This window comes from Trichomycterus rosablanca, chromosome 22 (genome assembly GCF_030014385.1).
Source record: "Trichomycterus rosablanca isolate fTriRos1 chromosome 22, fTriRos1.hap1, whole genome shotgun sequence".
Taxonomy (NCBI): Eukaryota; Metazoa; Chordata; class Actinopteri; order Siluriformes; family Trichomycteridae; genus Trichomycterus; species Trichomycterus rosablanca.
This window is the reverse complement of record NC_086009.1, coordinates 8,759,100-8,772,417: the sequence shown is the minus strand read 5'-3', so window position 1 is coordinate 8,772,417 and position 13,318 is coordinate 8,759,100. Positions and strand designations below refer to the sequence as shown.

The 13,318-nt window shown below is 40.5% G+C and overlaps 1 protein-coding gene across 2 annotated transcripts in view; it reads right to left on the bottom strand.

Annotated features, from left to right (window-relative positions):
- fam171a2a (family with sequence similarity 171 member A2a) overlaps positions 1 to 10,849 on the bottom strand; it is a 66,434-nt gene extending 55,585 nt beyond the window's left edge. For both annotated transcript variants that reach the window (XM_063018577.1, XM_063018578.1), the window contains exon 1: positions 10,642 to 10,849. In XM_063018577.1, the coding sequence (XP_062874647.1) occupies positions 10,642 to 10,741 (100 nt within the window). In that variant the 5' untranslated portion in view covers positions 10,742 to 10,849. The remainder of the gene's footprint in view (positions 1 to 10,641) is intronic.
- Positions 10,850 to 13,318: the final 2,469 nt, after the last annotated feature.

Below are 13,318 nucleotides of genomic sequence, written 5' to 3'. Positions count from 1 at the left end.
CAAATTCAGTGTAACATTTTATTTGTGGTTCGAATGTAATCGGTAAAAATGGGAGGTAGATATCTGAACAATGTTAATGCTAATAATATGAATAAAACGCTGATGCTGCAGCTTTACTTTGTTAATCATTGTTAACTTACATCAGTGTGTTGGAGCTTCTGAAATGTCCATATTTGCGGGTCTTTGGGTGAACGACGCACTTTTAGAAAACTCCGATAGCGTTTAGAGGGGGCAGTGATAGCTCAGTGGTTAAGGTACTGGACTAGTAATCAAAAGGTTGCCGGTTCGAGCCTCACCACCACCAAGTTGCCACTGTTGGGCCCCTGAGCAAGGCCCTTAACCCTCAATTGCTCAAAATTGTGTTCAGTCATAATTGTAAGCCGCTTTGGATAAAAGCGTCTGCTAAATGCCGAAAATGTAAATGTAAAATGTAAATGTTTAGAGAACGTTTGCACATGCGCATTAATGTGTTTAACCACCGTCTAATTTACAAGCGCAGATTCACCAAACCAGCGTGCAGTCCGTCACACATCTCACATCATTTAACTTTCATTCTGTAGTAACGAGTAACGAATTTACATACAGCGAATGTATCGGAGTAAAAGTACACAATTTCTTTAGAAAATGTAGTGGAGTAAAAGTGAAAGTTGCCGAAAATTTTTATACTCCAGTAAAGTACAAGTACTTCAAAAAACTACTTAAGTACCGTAACGAAGTATTATTACTTCGTTACTATACACCACTGGAGTCAATGAGTCAGAAACCACTCTCTTCAGATGAATTATTCATTGGAATCGAATCAGAAAACTGTGCTCTTATCTGTGGTAAAGATTCATTCGAGTTGCTGACTCTGTGGGCAAACAACTCCGATTCAAGAGAATTAGATGTATGAACCAATCAGAGCTTCGAATTTAGACTTCGGGCGGAATTTCAAGCTCTCTTTTCATTGGTTGTATAATTGACAGACACGCTTTCATTATGCAATGATAGCAAATCATTTTCAAATATGAAACGTTTTCGGGATTTTTTTGATGCTTATTTATTTGAAGTAAAACGAACAGTATAAATGTGATTGTGAGATTCTGCTGGTTTGTTTCATATAAATGTTGTCAATATGAATACAAATACAGCCTGTAATAATACAAAATATAAACACTGTAATTAGTCAGAATTGATCTTATTGAACTTATAAGCAATATAACATAAAATACGGGCGGTGGCCTGCCATTGTACTTTAAGTTTACATTATATCGTATCGTATATCACCACTTCTCAAAAGCATATGGAGATATGAGTTTTTTAGCCATATCGCCCGGCCGTACTGGAAGTGATGCTTAATTTAATGTACATTTAGTAACATTTGTACCTCAGATTTCCTGAGTGTCTGCAAAACACTCACAAAAATATCCCAAAATATCGTGATATTATTTAAAGGCCATGTCGCCCACCCCTACCTCCAATTAACCTGACTGTATGTATTTGGACTATAGGAGGAAACCTGAACACCCAAAAGAAAACGCACACAGACAGAACATGCTCCAACTCCAACTCCACCTGGGAATCGAATCCAGGACCTTCATGCTGTGAGGCGACAGTGCTACCCACCAAGCCACCAACTGGTAAAATAAAGACAGTGTTGAAGGCTGGCTCAGCAGTGCGACCACCTTAACCAGGCAGACAACTGGTCAGATCTGAGGCGGGTTAAAAAAAGTCTTATTCTTGATACAATGTCTGACAAGTTTGGAGTGGCTTGCACTGGGCCTGGAGTCCTTTTAAACAATTGGGAGCCAAGCCAATGCCGGACCACATAAATGCTCTTACTATCATGTGCCTTTTGTTTATTCATCATTTCCCTGTCGTAGGATCGTAGGATTTTTGTCCTCCAGCAGCCACATGCATGGGAATCCCAGTTGACCAAGTATAACTCTTTGAACTTACCGGGATAACACAAGTCTTGACAGCTGTATGCTCAGTCCAGTTGGTGATCTGAACTCACGACACAGACTTTGAGATACACAAAAGCTATTTCTGTCAGGAGGATTTCACAGCTGTTCTGCAGATGTAATGCAGATGTAGATGTAGCACACGATTAAAGTTCCACTGGGATCCAGGATCCAAAGGCTCAGAATCCCAGGCGACGCTATCGTCTACATACGTGCACCCGAACGCCAACCCTCTGTTAATAAACATTCCGATTCGGCCTATGCTTCAGCAATCTCTCGTCCTATCTGGGAGAGCCATTATGAGAGTAGGCACCCATGAATCACCCCAATCACCAACTCATTCTGTCCTTACACCAGCTGGAAGTTATCAGCAGCACATCTTCAGTTCAGCAACACTCACTAATCCGGCTCTGAAAAGTACCTCACTTAAGGGATGATTAGGCTTCGTGTTTCGGGCCATATGGGAAAAATAAAGCAGCACCAGGATGATATGTTCCCACGAGTGAACTTTAAATACAAGTTGATCATTTACTGGAGTGTCATGAACTAGGGCTGCAACGATTAGTCGACATAATCGATAACGTCGAGTATAAAAATTTGTCGACGTGGAATTTCATTGTCGACGCGTCGTTATTATTGCAACGCAGTACAGGAACTTCAGGGGGCGCAGCATCGCTTCCATGGCTCAGCGGGGAGTTTATGAAGATAGAGAGGCAAAGATAAAGAGACCGAAACTTTCTAAAGTATGGGAGCATTTCAGCCAAAATAAACCAAAGAAACGAGCTGAATGCAGACACTGCAGAGCAGAGTTGTCGTTTCACGCCAGCAACACGGTGATGCATGAGCATCTGAAACGCGAGCACCCTGCAGCCGTGATGACCAGCGTTATTCAGGACAGGTACGTTTTTACACCGCTTCATTCTTTAACCAACGTACTGTAGCTAATGTTTGTTAATGTTAGAGTACCTGTCGGAAAACTTCCTAAGAGATCGCTATTTTTTAGGTTTGATAGCTAAGCTAACGCATTAAGTACAATAGTTAATTAGTCATTTATTAGGAGTAACGTTATATAACTTAACGTCATAGCTTAACGTTATTTTTTGCTCACGTTGATGAAAGCATTCATTCTAAATAATAAGCGTTCTCTACTTAATAGTAGCTAGTTAGCTCAGCAGATAATTCAGTTAAGATATTTAACCTGTTATGGTTTAGTTGGCATAGCCAGTACACTATTTGTAATAAACTATGATACATAGCCTTCAGATTGTGATAATTAATACAGCTTTCTCTTTTGCTCTTTCTATTAATAGCACTAAGCAATGGAGTGTGGATGACTTTGACCAGAGAAGAGGTTCATGCACCCCTCAAACGGCTGAGGTCCTCACAGACAGCATTCACATGTTTCTCAACGACATGTTATAAATGTTTTTGATTTACAGAGTGATAACTTCTGAAACATAACAGTTTCTAATGCTGTCCAAATCTTTCTTATTTAATAGATTTTTTTATTGTGATTGTGTATTAATGTTTCAAATATATTTGATTAAACTATCAAGCTTAAGTTTCAAATTCATGTTTCATGGGTCATTATTTTAATTTGATATCGGAACTTAAATAACATTTTTTGTTATGTTAAGGCAGAGATGGGGAGGGTATGACATAAATAGTCGTTGACTAGTCGACTAATCGAAAAAAAAAAAAAAAAAAAAAAAAAAATAGTCGACTACTAAAATAATCGTTAGTTGCAGCCCTATCATGAACAAGAGACTGCTCCACCCTGAGATTATACTAGTGCCAAATTCAGGATGGATAAAATCAATACTAAAGAACATACTAAATGCTAGTTAAAACATGGAGTTTAAATATCTCCTATTCCAGTTCGCTTATAACGTTGAAACAGAGACTAACATGAAGTATTTGCAACAGCTGTGGCTCAACAAATCGTGCATATCGTATATTGTGTTTTAATCTGTTCTTCCTGTGCATATTTGGTCTTCCTCTCTTCATCTTCCATCTGTTTTTGTTTGTTTTTCACCACATTGAGGAAACCTCTCTCATCTGTTAACACTGTCATGCTAACGCTAACTGGCTAACTGCCTAATCTGCACGGCGCTCCATAGCGCTTTTAGCGGCGATATTATATGATCTGCTGCCTTTTATAGCCTACAGTTGTTAAAATGTACTATGTAAACTATGTTACGGTATGGCAGTATATGATAAATCCATACCGTATGAGGAATCAAAGACGGTATACAATACCGCCCAGCCCTAAGTGAAAACTACTTTACTCATGTTATAATAAGACAAGATCAGATATAGGGATGTAGCAATACATATATTACATGTATTGGCGCTCTATGAAACAGATGGCAAAAAAATAATAATGATATACAATAAAGAATATGGTAATTTTCAATACCAGTAAAAATACTATCAAATACACCGATCAGCCATAACATTAAAACCACCTCCTTGTTTCTACACTCACTGTAAATTTTATCAGCTCTACTTACCATATAGAAGCACTTTGTAGTTCTACAATTACTGACTGTAGTCCATCTGTTTTTCTGCATGCTTTGTTAACTTTGTCATGCTGTTCTTTAATGGTCAGGACTCTCCCAGGACCACCACAGAGCAGGTATTATTGGGGTGGTGGTGTGTTAGTGTGTGTTGTGCTGGCATGAGTGGATCAGACACAGCAATGCTGCTGGAGTTTATAAATACTGTGTCCACTCACTGTCCACTCTATTAGACACTCCTACCTAGTTGGTCCACCTTGTAGATGTAAAGTCAGAGATGATCGCTCATCTATTGCTGCTGTTTGAGTTGGTCATCTTCTAGACCTTCATCAGTGGTCACAGGACGCTGCTCATGGGGCGCTGTTTGCTGGATATTTTTGGTTGGTGGACTATTCTCAGTCCAGCACTGACAGTGAGGTGTTTAAAAACTCCAGCAGCACTGCTGTGTCTGATCCACTCATACCAGCACAACACACACTAACACACCATCACTATTTCAGTGTCACTGCAGTGCTGAGAATGATCCACCACCCAAATAATACCTGCTCTGTGGGGGTCCTGACCATTGCAGAACAGGGTGAAAGCAGGCTAAAAAAGTATGTAGAGAAACAGATGGACTACAGTCAGTAATTGTAGACCTACAAAGTGCTTCTATATAATAAGTGGAGCTGATAAAATGGACAGTGAGTGTAGAAACAAGGAGGTGGTTTTAATATTATGGCTGATCGGTGTATATCTATTTGTAATATACCGCCCAGCCCTAATTGTAATAATAATAATTAATTAATCATTTCTCATGTTTTGCTTGTGCTATAAATGACGCCTTTGTTTATGCATCACGTCCTTAATGACAGATGCTCCCTTCACCTTTACATCTCAAACCCTACCATTAATTATCCTGACACTGTTTTAAAACGTTGACGTTCGGTTTAGTCCACTGGTCTGGAGTCTTCATTCAACCCTATTCAGCTGCTGAATCAGTTTAGATTAAGAGTTACGACTGATGGAGGCTTTTAAAGACTAAAGAATATTATTAATTACCAAGAACACTACAGAATGCTAAAAGCACATCCTGCCATTGAAGACCAGACCTTCAGACACTCCAGTCATGTGCTTCAGGAAGCTCGAGTGCATTCCGACGGATAACATATACAGTGGAAATACAGTCCACACACTTTATTTTCACTCGAGATGTAAAAATCAGACCAAGATTAATCATTTCAGATTTATTTTCAACCTTTTGTGACCTGGAATGTGTGAGTGAATTTGTATAGAGGAGAAAAAAACCTTATGATTAGGGATGTGACCGTGTTCAGAATGGACCAATCACATTCCAACTCATGTTAAATAGTAGTCAGTGACACTTGCTATCAATTAAAGTGATCTTACAGCAATACACAGTCCACAAAGAGCTTACAAAGCATAAATGGACTCTCATTGTTGAAAGGTATCAGTCAGAAGAAGGGTCCAATATATAATAATAATGGAATTACATATACCATGGAGCACAGTGAAGATGGTCATCAACAAGTGGATAAAATATGGAAAGACACTGGCATGAACGAGAACTGGACGCCCCTCCAAAATTGATTAGTGCTTCCCGAAGTTTTTTGCACCACGGACCGGTTTCATATAAAATATCATTTCATGGACCGTCAGGGGAAGAGGGGCTTAAAATAAAATAACTATACTGCTCACAAATGAGCACCTGGGGGTGATATGAGACGATAAACACCCAAAACATTTTTATGGCTGATGTAGCGATCTCTAATTATTTATTCTTTCTGTGCGGCCCGGTGATAAATGATTCGTGGCCCGGTGGTTGGGGACCTCTGGATTAGAATATGTAAATATTAGGGCTGTCAAACGATTAAAATTTTTAATCGCGATTAATCTCAGAATTTCATATAGTTAATCGCGATTAATCGCATTAAAAAAAATCTGTGTAAATGTTATAGAAAACAAGGATTTTTAAGTGAAATGTTACAATTAAAATGGTGAACACATTTTATGCTAAATGTACTGATGTTAAAAACTGCTGGGACAAGATAAAACTGTAAGGGAGTTTATTCACTCACATACTAGGCAGTAAATGTCAGATTGTAGGTTAGAATTTCTCCATCAGCAAACATTGTAGATCAGCGGTGCTTTAGGTGGGATAAGGCGTAGTTATTGTATCAGACTTGTCTGTGGTTGTATCGTGACGATGGTTTGATGGACGTTTCTACACGAAGTGAGTGTGTTTTGACCCTTTGGGGCTTCCATAGTGCATGGACTAACGTGCTTGACTCAGCTTTCCGGTATTCGGTACAGAAGAAGAAGTTAATTAAGTGTAATAAAGTGTTCTGCTCCCGACAACTTGTGAATATAGCGTGTATTTATTTCTTTATTATGCAAGTGCATCACTACCACGATCGGTTACATTATGTTAACAAACCGCAAATGAAAAACGGTGGCAAGTCCGACATTAAAACGTTTGTTCTACCAGTCAAGTGTCAACATGAACTAGAATTTGCGTTAATGGCACTAATTTTTTTAATCGCGTTAAATTGAGGTCGCGTTAATGCGTTATTATCGCGTTAACTTCGACAGCCCTAGTAAATATTTAAAATTCCTATCTTAGTTATTTCTTCTAGTTTTTAAGTCTTAAGTTTTATTTTTACTAAACATAGTTTCTCTTGTTATTTATATTTTATATTTTATTATGTTTACACACACCGAGACCTAAGTAACTGCATTTCGTTCTAATCATGTACATGGTTTTGAATGACAATAAAGCTGAGTCTGAGTCTGAGAAGACAAGAAGAAAACTGGTCCGAGAGACAAATAATGTAGCTGCAGGAATTTAAGACAAGTCCTGTCTTTTTTATAAGCCTGGGCTGTGCGACTGGGTAGAGTGGTAAGGAAAACATCCAAGCCCAGGTACATTTTGCAAAAAACATACATCAAGTCTGCCAAAAGCATGTGTGGAAAATGTGTTATGGTCTGATGTTACCTGCTCGCTCTCCCTTTTAGTTATGCTGTAATAATTAGGGGTGCCGGAGTCTAAAGCTACTCTGTGTAAAACTGACAATTTACTCTTAACGTTTTTACATTGTAACTACATCCTCTGTTGTTTTACCCCAAGGTGGTTCTGACGAAAACCTGTTTACCCTCATAGTGCCAACAATGCTGCTCCTGCTAGATGGGATGGTCCCCTGGCATGTTTATCACAAACTGGACTGAACAATGAAGAACTCCTTTACCTTTCAGTTCAATTAAATTTTGTGTTTGTATGATCTGTGTAAATCCTATTTATTTGAAGTATCCTCCAGGCCACCCAAGAAGGACGGGTCCCTGCTGAGTCTGGTTCTTCTCAAGGTTTCTTCCTGTAATTTTAAGGGCGTTTTTCCTTGCCACTGTTGCCCTCGGCTTGCTCAATAGGGGTTTTTGGTCTGTTGGTCCTGAATTCTGTGAAGTTGCTTTGAGACAATGTCCATTATAAAAAGCGCTATACAAATAAATTTGACTTGATTTGACTTGATGAGGCCAGGGTTAAACTTTTGGCACAACCAAAAGAACACCATGCCCACAGTAAAGCATGGTGGTGGCAGCATTATGCTTTGCATCTGGGTTTCTTCAGCTGGAACTGAGGCTTTAGTCAAGAGGGAATAACGAACAGTTCCAAATTATAGCCAATTACAGCCCAAAATCATTATGACTCGGCAACAATTCAAAGCATACCACAAACATCAAGAAAAGAATGGCTTCACCAGAAGAAGATCAAAGTTTGGAATGGCCCAACCAGAGCTCAGACTTCAATCCAACTGAAAATCTGTGGAGTGATATAAAGTGGGCTGTGCATTGAAGAATCTGTCAGATTTGGAGCACCTTTGCCAGGAAGAGTGGCCAAAATTTTCAAATCAAGATGTACCATGCTGACACTGTTTTTATCCTAAACACAGTATTAGCTTAGAGGTATGCACATTCACGTTTACCCCCCTCCCCCAATCTATATCTGCTATTTACTTCTATAATGACCTTTTAGTGCTGTTTGGGTGGTGCAGAGGTCTATTACGCTAACTTCTGCTGAGATTTGGGTTCAAATCTCAGTGGTGCTATTGGTCCACCCAGAATCCACACAGATATGATTGGCTATGTCTGATAGGGGAATGGCTGAAGACCTGCAATGGATTAACATTCTGTCCAGAGTATTCCTGCCTTGCATCTAGTGCTTACCAAACCCTGCTTGACTTGGACCAACACTTTCGATGTTTTTATCCGAACTGTCTTTCAGTTATGACCAAATGCAATCAAAACTATTAAAGAGATAGTGGTAGGGCTTAAACCAGTGACCTTCTGATCAAGACTGAAAACTAAAAACCTTCAAAAATAGTGGCAAGTCGGCACTATTTGTACGCTGGCATGGATCCTGGGTTTGTTCCTCACCTCCGGGGAATTAACGTAAACATTTCTGCATGCCTGTGTCCATGTGAGTTTGATCCAGGTACTCTGTACATTGTAAAGGACCCGGACCGCCCTACCTGGGGATCGAACCCAGGACCTTCTTGTTGTGAGGTGACAGTGCTACCCACTTATCCACCGTGCCCCCCAGAATCTTCAGTTAACCTGACTGCATGTTTTTAGACTGTTGGAGGAAACCGAAGCACTGGCCCAATGGACAATTTAGCGTCTCCAATTCACCTCACTTGCATGTCTTTGGACTGTTGGAGGAAACCGGAGTACCCGGAGGAAACCCACATGGACACAGGGAGAACATGCAAACAGAATGGACCCGGACCCCACCGGCCCCACCTGGGGATCGAACCCAGGAATTTTTACATTACTATAATTGGGGGCATTTTTTTAATGCTTTTTCTCCCCCTTTAGCGCGTCCAGTTGCCCAATTGCATCATGCTTCCTCTCCGCCTATGCCGATCCCTGCTCCGACCGAGGAGATCGAAGCTAACCCACGCCCCCTCCGACACGTAGGCAGCAAGCCGTATGCATCTTATCACCCACACATTGACGAGTGTTGTGCCACCTAGCATTGTGTACGGAGAGACGCACCCTAAGAGCACTCTTTCCTCATCTCTGTGTAGGTGCCTCTAATCAGCCAGCAGAGGTCGTAATTGACCCATGTCCGGCTTAGTCCCGCCCATCTGAACAACAGGCCAATCGTTGTTCATGTGACCGCTCAGCCTCAGCCGGCAAGGCAGAGCTGAGATTCGATACGATACGATACGATGTATTCGAGATCCCAGCTCTGGTTGCAGCGTGTGTTTTTACCGCTGCGCCACCTGAGCGGCTAATGGGGGGGCATTTTGAGTAGATCTGAATATTGGGTGACCTGTGTAGAATACATAAAAGTGGCCGCTCAGGTGGCGCAGCTGTAAAAAGCACACGCTGCAACCAGAGCTGGATCTCGAATACATGGTATCGAATCCAGCTCTGCCTTACCGGCTTGAGGCTGAGCGGCCACATGAACAACGATCGGCCTGTTGTTCAGTTGGGGGGCGTCATGTTTTCCACTTCGGTTACATTATTGAACGGTAGTTACTCATTACACAAGATTCATCGGTTCACGAGGTTATATCGAACACAGTCATGGACAATTTAGTATTTCCAAATTACCTCACTTGCATGTCTTTGAACTGTAGAAGGAAACCGGAGCACCCGGAGTAAACCCACGCAGACACGGGGAGAACATGCAAACTCCACACAGAAAGGACCCGGACCGCCCCCCGTGCTTAAAAGGGGGAGAAAAGTGGGAGAAAATGCAAAAAAAAAAAAAAAAAAAAGAATAAATAAAACAACTAACCTAACAACTTTGAACAACACTTAAATTTTATTAAATGTTATTGTAATCTGCATGGTTTACTTTTCTAGTTTTCGGTACACTATGAGTAAGTACATTTACTAAATAAATAATAAAAATCAGTGCAAATGTGGCACTTTGTTGTTTGTTGTTCTTGCTTGTTTTCTTACAACCATCCATGAATCTAAATCAGTGGTTCTGCTGTGCTGATCCACAGAAGCATCTTGTTCTGAACTTGATGAGAACAATCTAGAACCAGACCTCACACCATTCGTGGAAATATTTGCCCCTTTCAGATCCACAATAAAAACACACCAACCCACCCAGTGTCGATCATTCAACACCCCCCCCCCCCCCCAAAAAAAACCAGCGCTGAACTCACCCACTGCTGCCCGCTGCGCTTCACATTTCAGCCCAACAGCGAATACCACCAGCACGAGCACCGCCGTCAGATAAGCGCAGATCCACCGCGGTGCTGGCATCCTTACAGCAATATCACACAACAAGTTCCCAGGGCGCCTGTTCGTCCATGTTTCCTGCTCTGGATGGCACAGAGAAGTGCAGATGAGAAGATGCCCACCACTTCCCCTCCTTTCCTTCCCTCCTACTCTCTCTATCCCTGCCTGGCTTTCTATTGTCCCGTACAGCGTAAAGGGCGGGTGCGCGCAGCCGTGCGCGTTCCCGTGTGGTTCAGTCACCGCGCGCGCCCTCTGCTGTTCGACTGTTTCACCTACAGCAGAGATGTACAAGCTACCGTTTAGCATTTTAGAAATACAATTAAAGTTAACCCGGTATTAAGCAGGTGTTTTAAGCCGGTATTAATTCTGGGTGTTGCTATCGCATAAAATAATTCTAAAACGCTCCCCATATTCTGTTTTCCAACTCAAAACATTAATATTACACCTACATTAAACCTACATTAATGTTCCAGAGTTTTTGGATAAACATGGCGGCTCCAAAGAAACGAAAAGTAAACAATAAATGCAGGATATTCATTTTCAGTTCAGTGTACTTTTAATTTAAATAAATATAATAATCTTCCCATTAGGATTATAAACTGGTGAGTGAAACTGGCAAAATCTGATATACAATCTAGTGCACTGTGTAGGGAACATAAATCAATTGTCTAATATACTGTCTAGTGCACTATGTAGTAGGGTTGCCAACTTTCAGAACTGGAAATAAGGAACACCCTAGGCTGGCGGGATGCCAAGTGTTTACCTGAGCGGGAGGGGGGGGGGGGTCATTAGGACATAGGAACATTATTAAAATGTTTTATTTAGGCTGTTTAACATATATTATTTTCATTCTTTATAATAAATCTGAACCATATTTTAGGTAAAACAACATAAAGAACATCATGTAACCTTTTTTCTCAATAGTGAAAACAACATTTTTACATAATCCATCTTCACACTGACATGCAGCCCTGGTTGTGGACTGCGTTGCCCACCCCAGCGTCCCCATAGCGCCGGCCCTGCTTGTGTTACTTTAGTTTCGCCCTAAGCCGGATTCGAACCTAGGGCAGAAGAACGTGCACTATGCGCTCTGCCCACTGCGCTACTCAAACAGCGGAGTATTTATAGTGGTGGTAAATTCGGTTTATTTTATGGACTCGGGTTAATCTGAGTCACTCAGTAATGTGATCTGGTTCACTTTGCATCCAAATATCACTTGTCTTCCATTCACTCATCTTCTGTAAATAAATCCTTCTCTCTTAATTCTCTTGGCCCCTCACACTTCTCTTATCAGTGACAAGTTGACACTTTTTTTTAAGTAAAATCTTGATCATGCGGGAGAGTGGGGTGGACTCACCTACCAATCAGATGGGTATATTAATGGGTCAAGGGTTTAAAATGACCATGGGGGCTATAAGTGGTACAGTACTAAAGTAGCCTGTAAGCATTTGCATTTTAATAATAATATAACTATATTTTGTTATTTTGCTTACATGAAAATATGCTGCATTACTAATCTATACTGCTACTGCTGATAATAATAATAATAATAATAATAATAATAATAATAATAATAGCATGTGCATAAAATCAGCCACATAACGAACACCAGTGTGTTTAATCGCTGTTTATTGGAATATTTAACTTATTACTGAGATTCATAGACTGGAGTGAAGTCGGTTCAGCCAATTCATCTGAGTCAGAGGTGTTTCCGGTGAGTCGGCTCACTCGCCTTGTGCCAGTCAGAGGACTCATAGGATCCGGGTTCATTGAGATTTTGGACTCGTGATTCCTGATTCAGTACAAAGATTCGAATCATTAACCCGGGTGATTCAGGAACCGCCCAGCTCTAGTATTGAACAGTCTAATCTGCAGCGTTTCTCTCCCATTGATAAAAATACGGAACAAAGCGCGTCCTGTATCAGTTCAATACGGAACGCGACATTTAGTTTCAAAATACGGAACGATTCCGTATTTTACGGGACGGTTGGCAACCCTACTATGTAGGAAACATAAATCCGTTATCTGATATACAATTTAGTGCACTATGTAGGGAACATAATTAACTATGTAATACACTACCTAGTGCACTATGTATGGAACACAAATCATCATCTAGTTATACTTTCTAGTGCACTATGTAGTGAACATGAATGCGTTATCTAATACACTATCTAGTGCACTACGTAGGGAACATACATTCATATCTAAAATACTATCTAGTGCACTATGTAGGGTACATAAATCCGTTATCTGATATACAATTTAGTGCACTATGTAGGGAACCTAAATTCGTTCACTAATACGCTACCTAAAGCATTATGTAAGAAACATAAGTGTATTATCTAGTACACTATCTAGTGCACTAAGTAAGGAACATAAATTATTTTCTAATATACAATCTAGTGCAGTATGTAGGGAACATAAATCTATTATCTTTCACACAATCTAGTGCACTATGTAGTACACATTAATGTGTTTGTGACGCGAACAGTTAGCTTGGTAGCTCAGTTAGCAGCTCATAAAAGTTCTGTTATCACCCATATCCTTTGGTGTGTGCGAGTGGTTTTTTAGCTTTTTTTTTTGTTTGTTTTTGGGCTT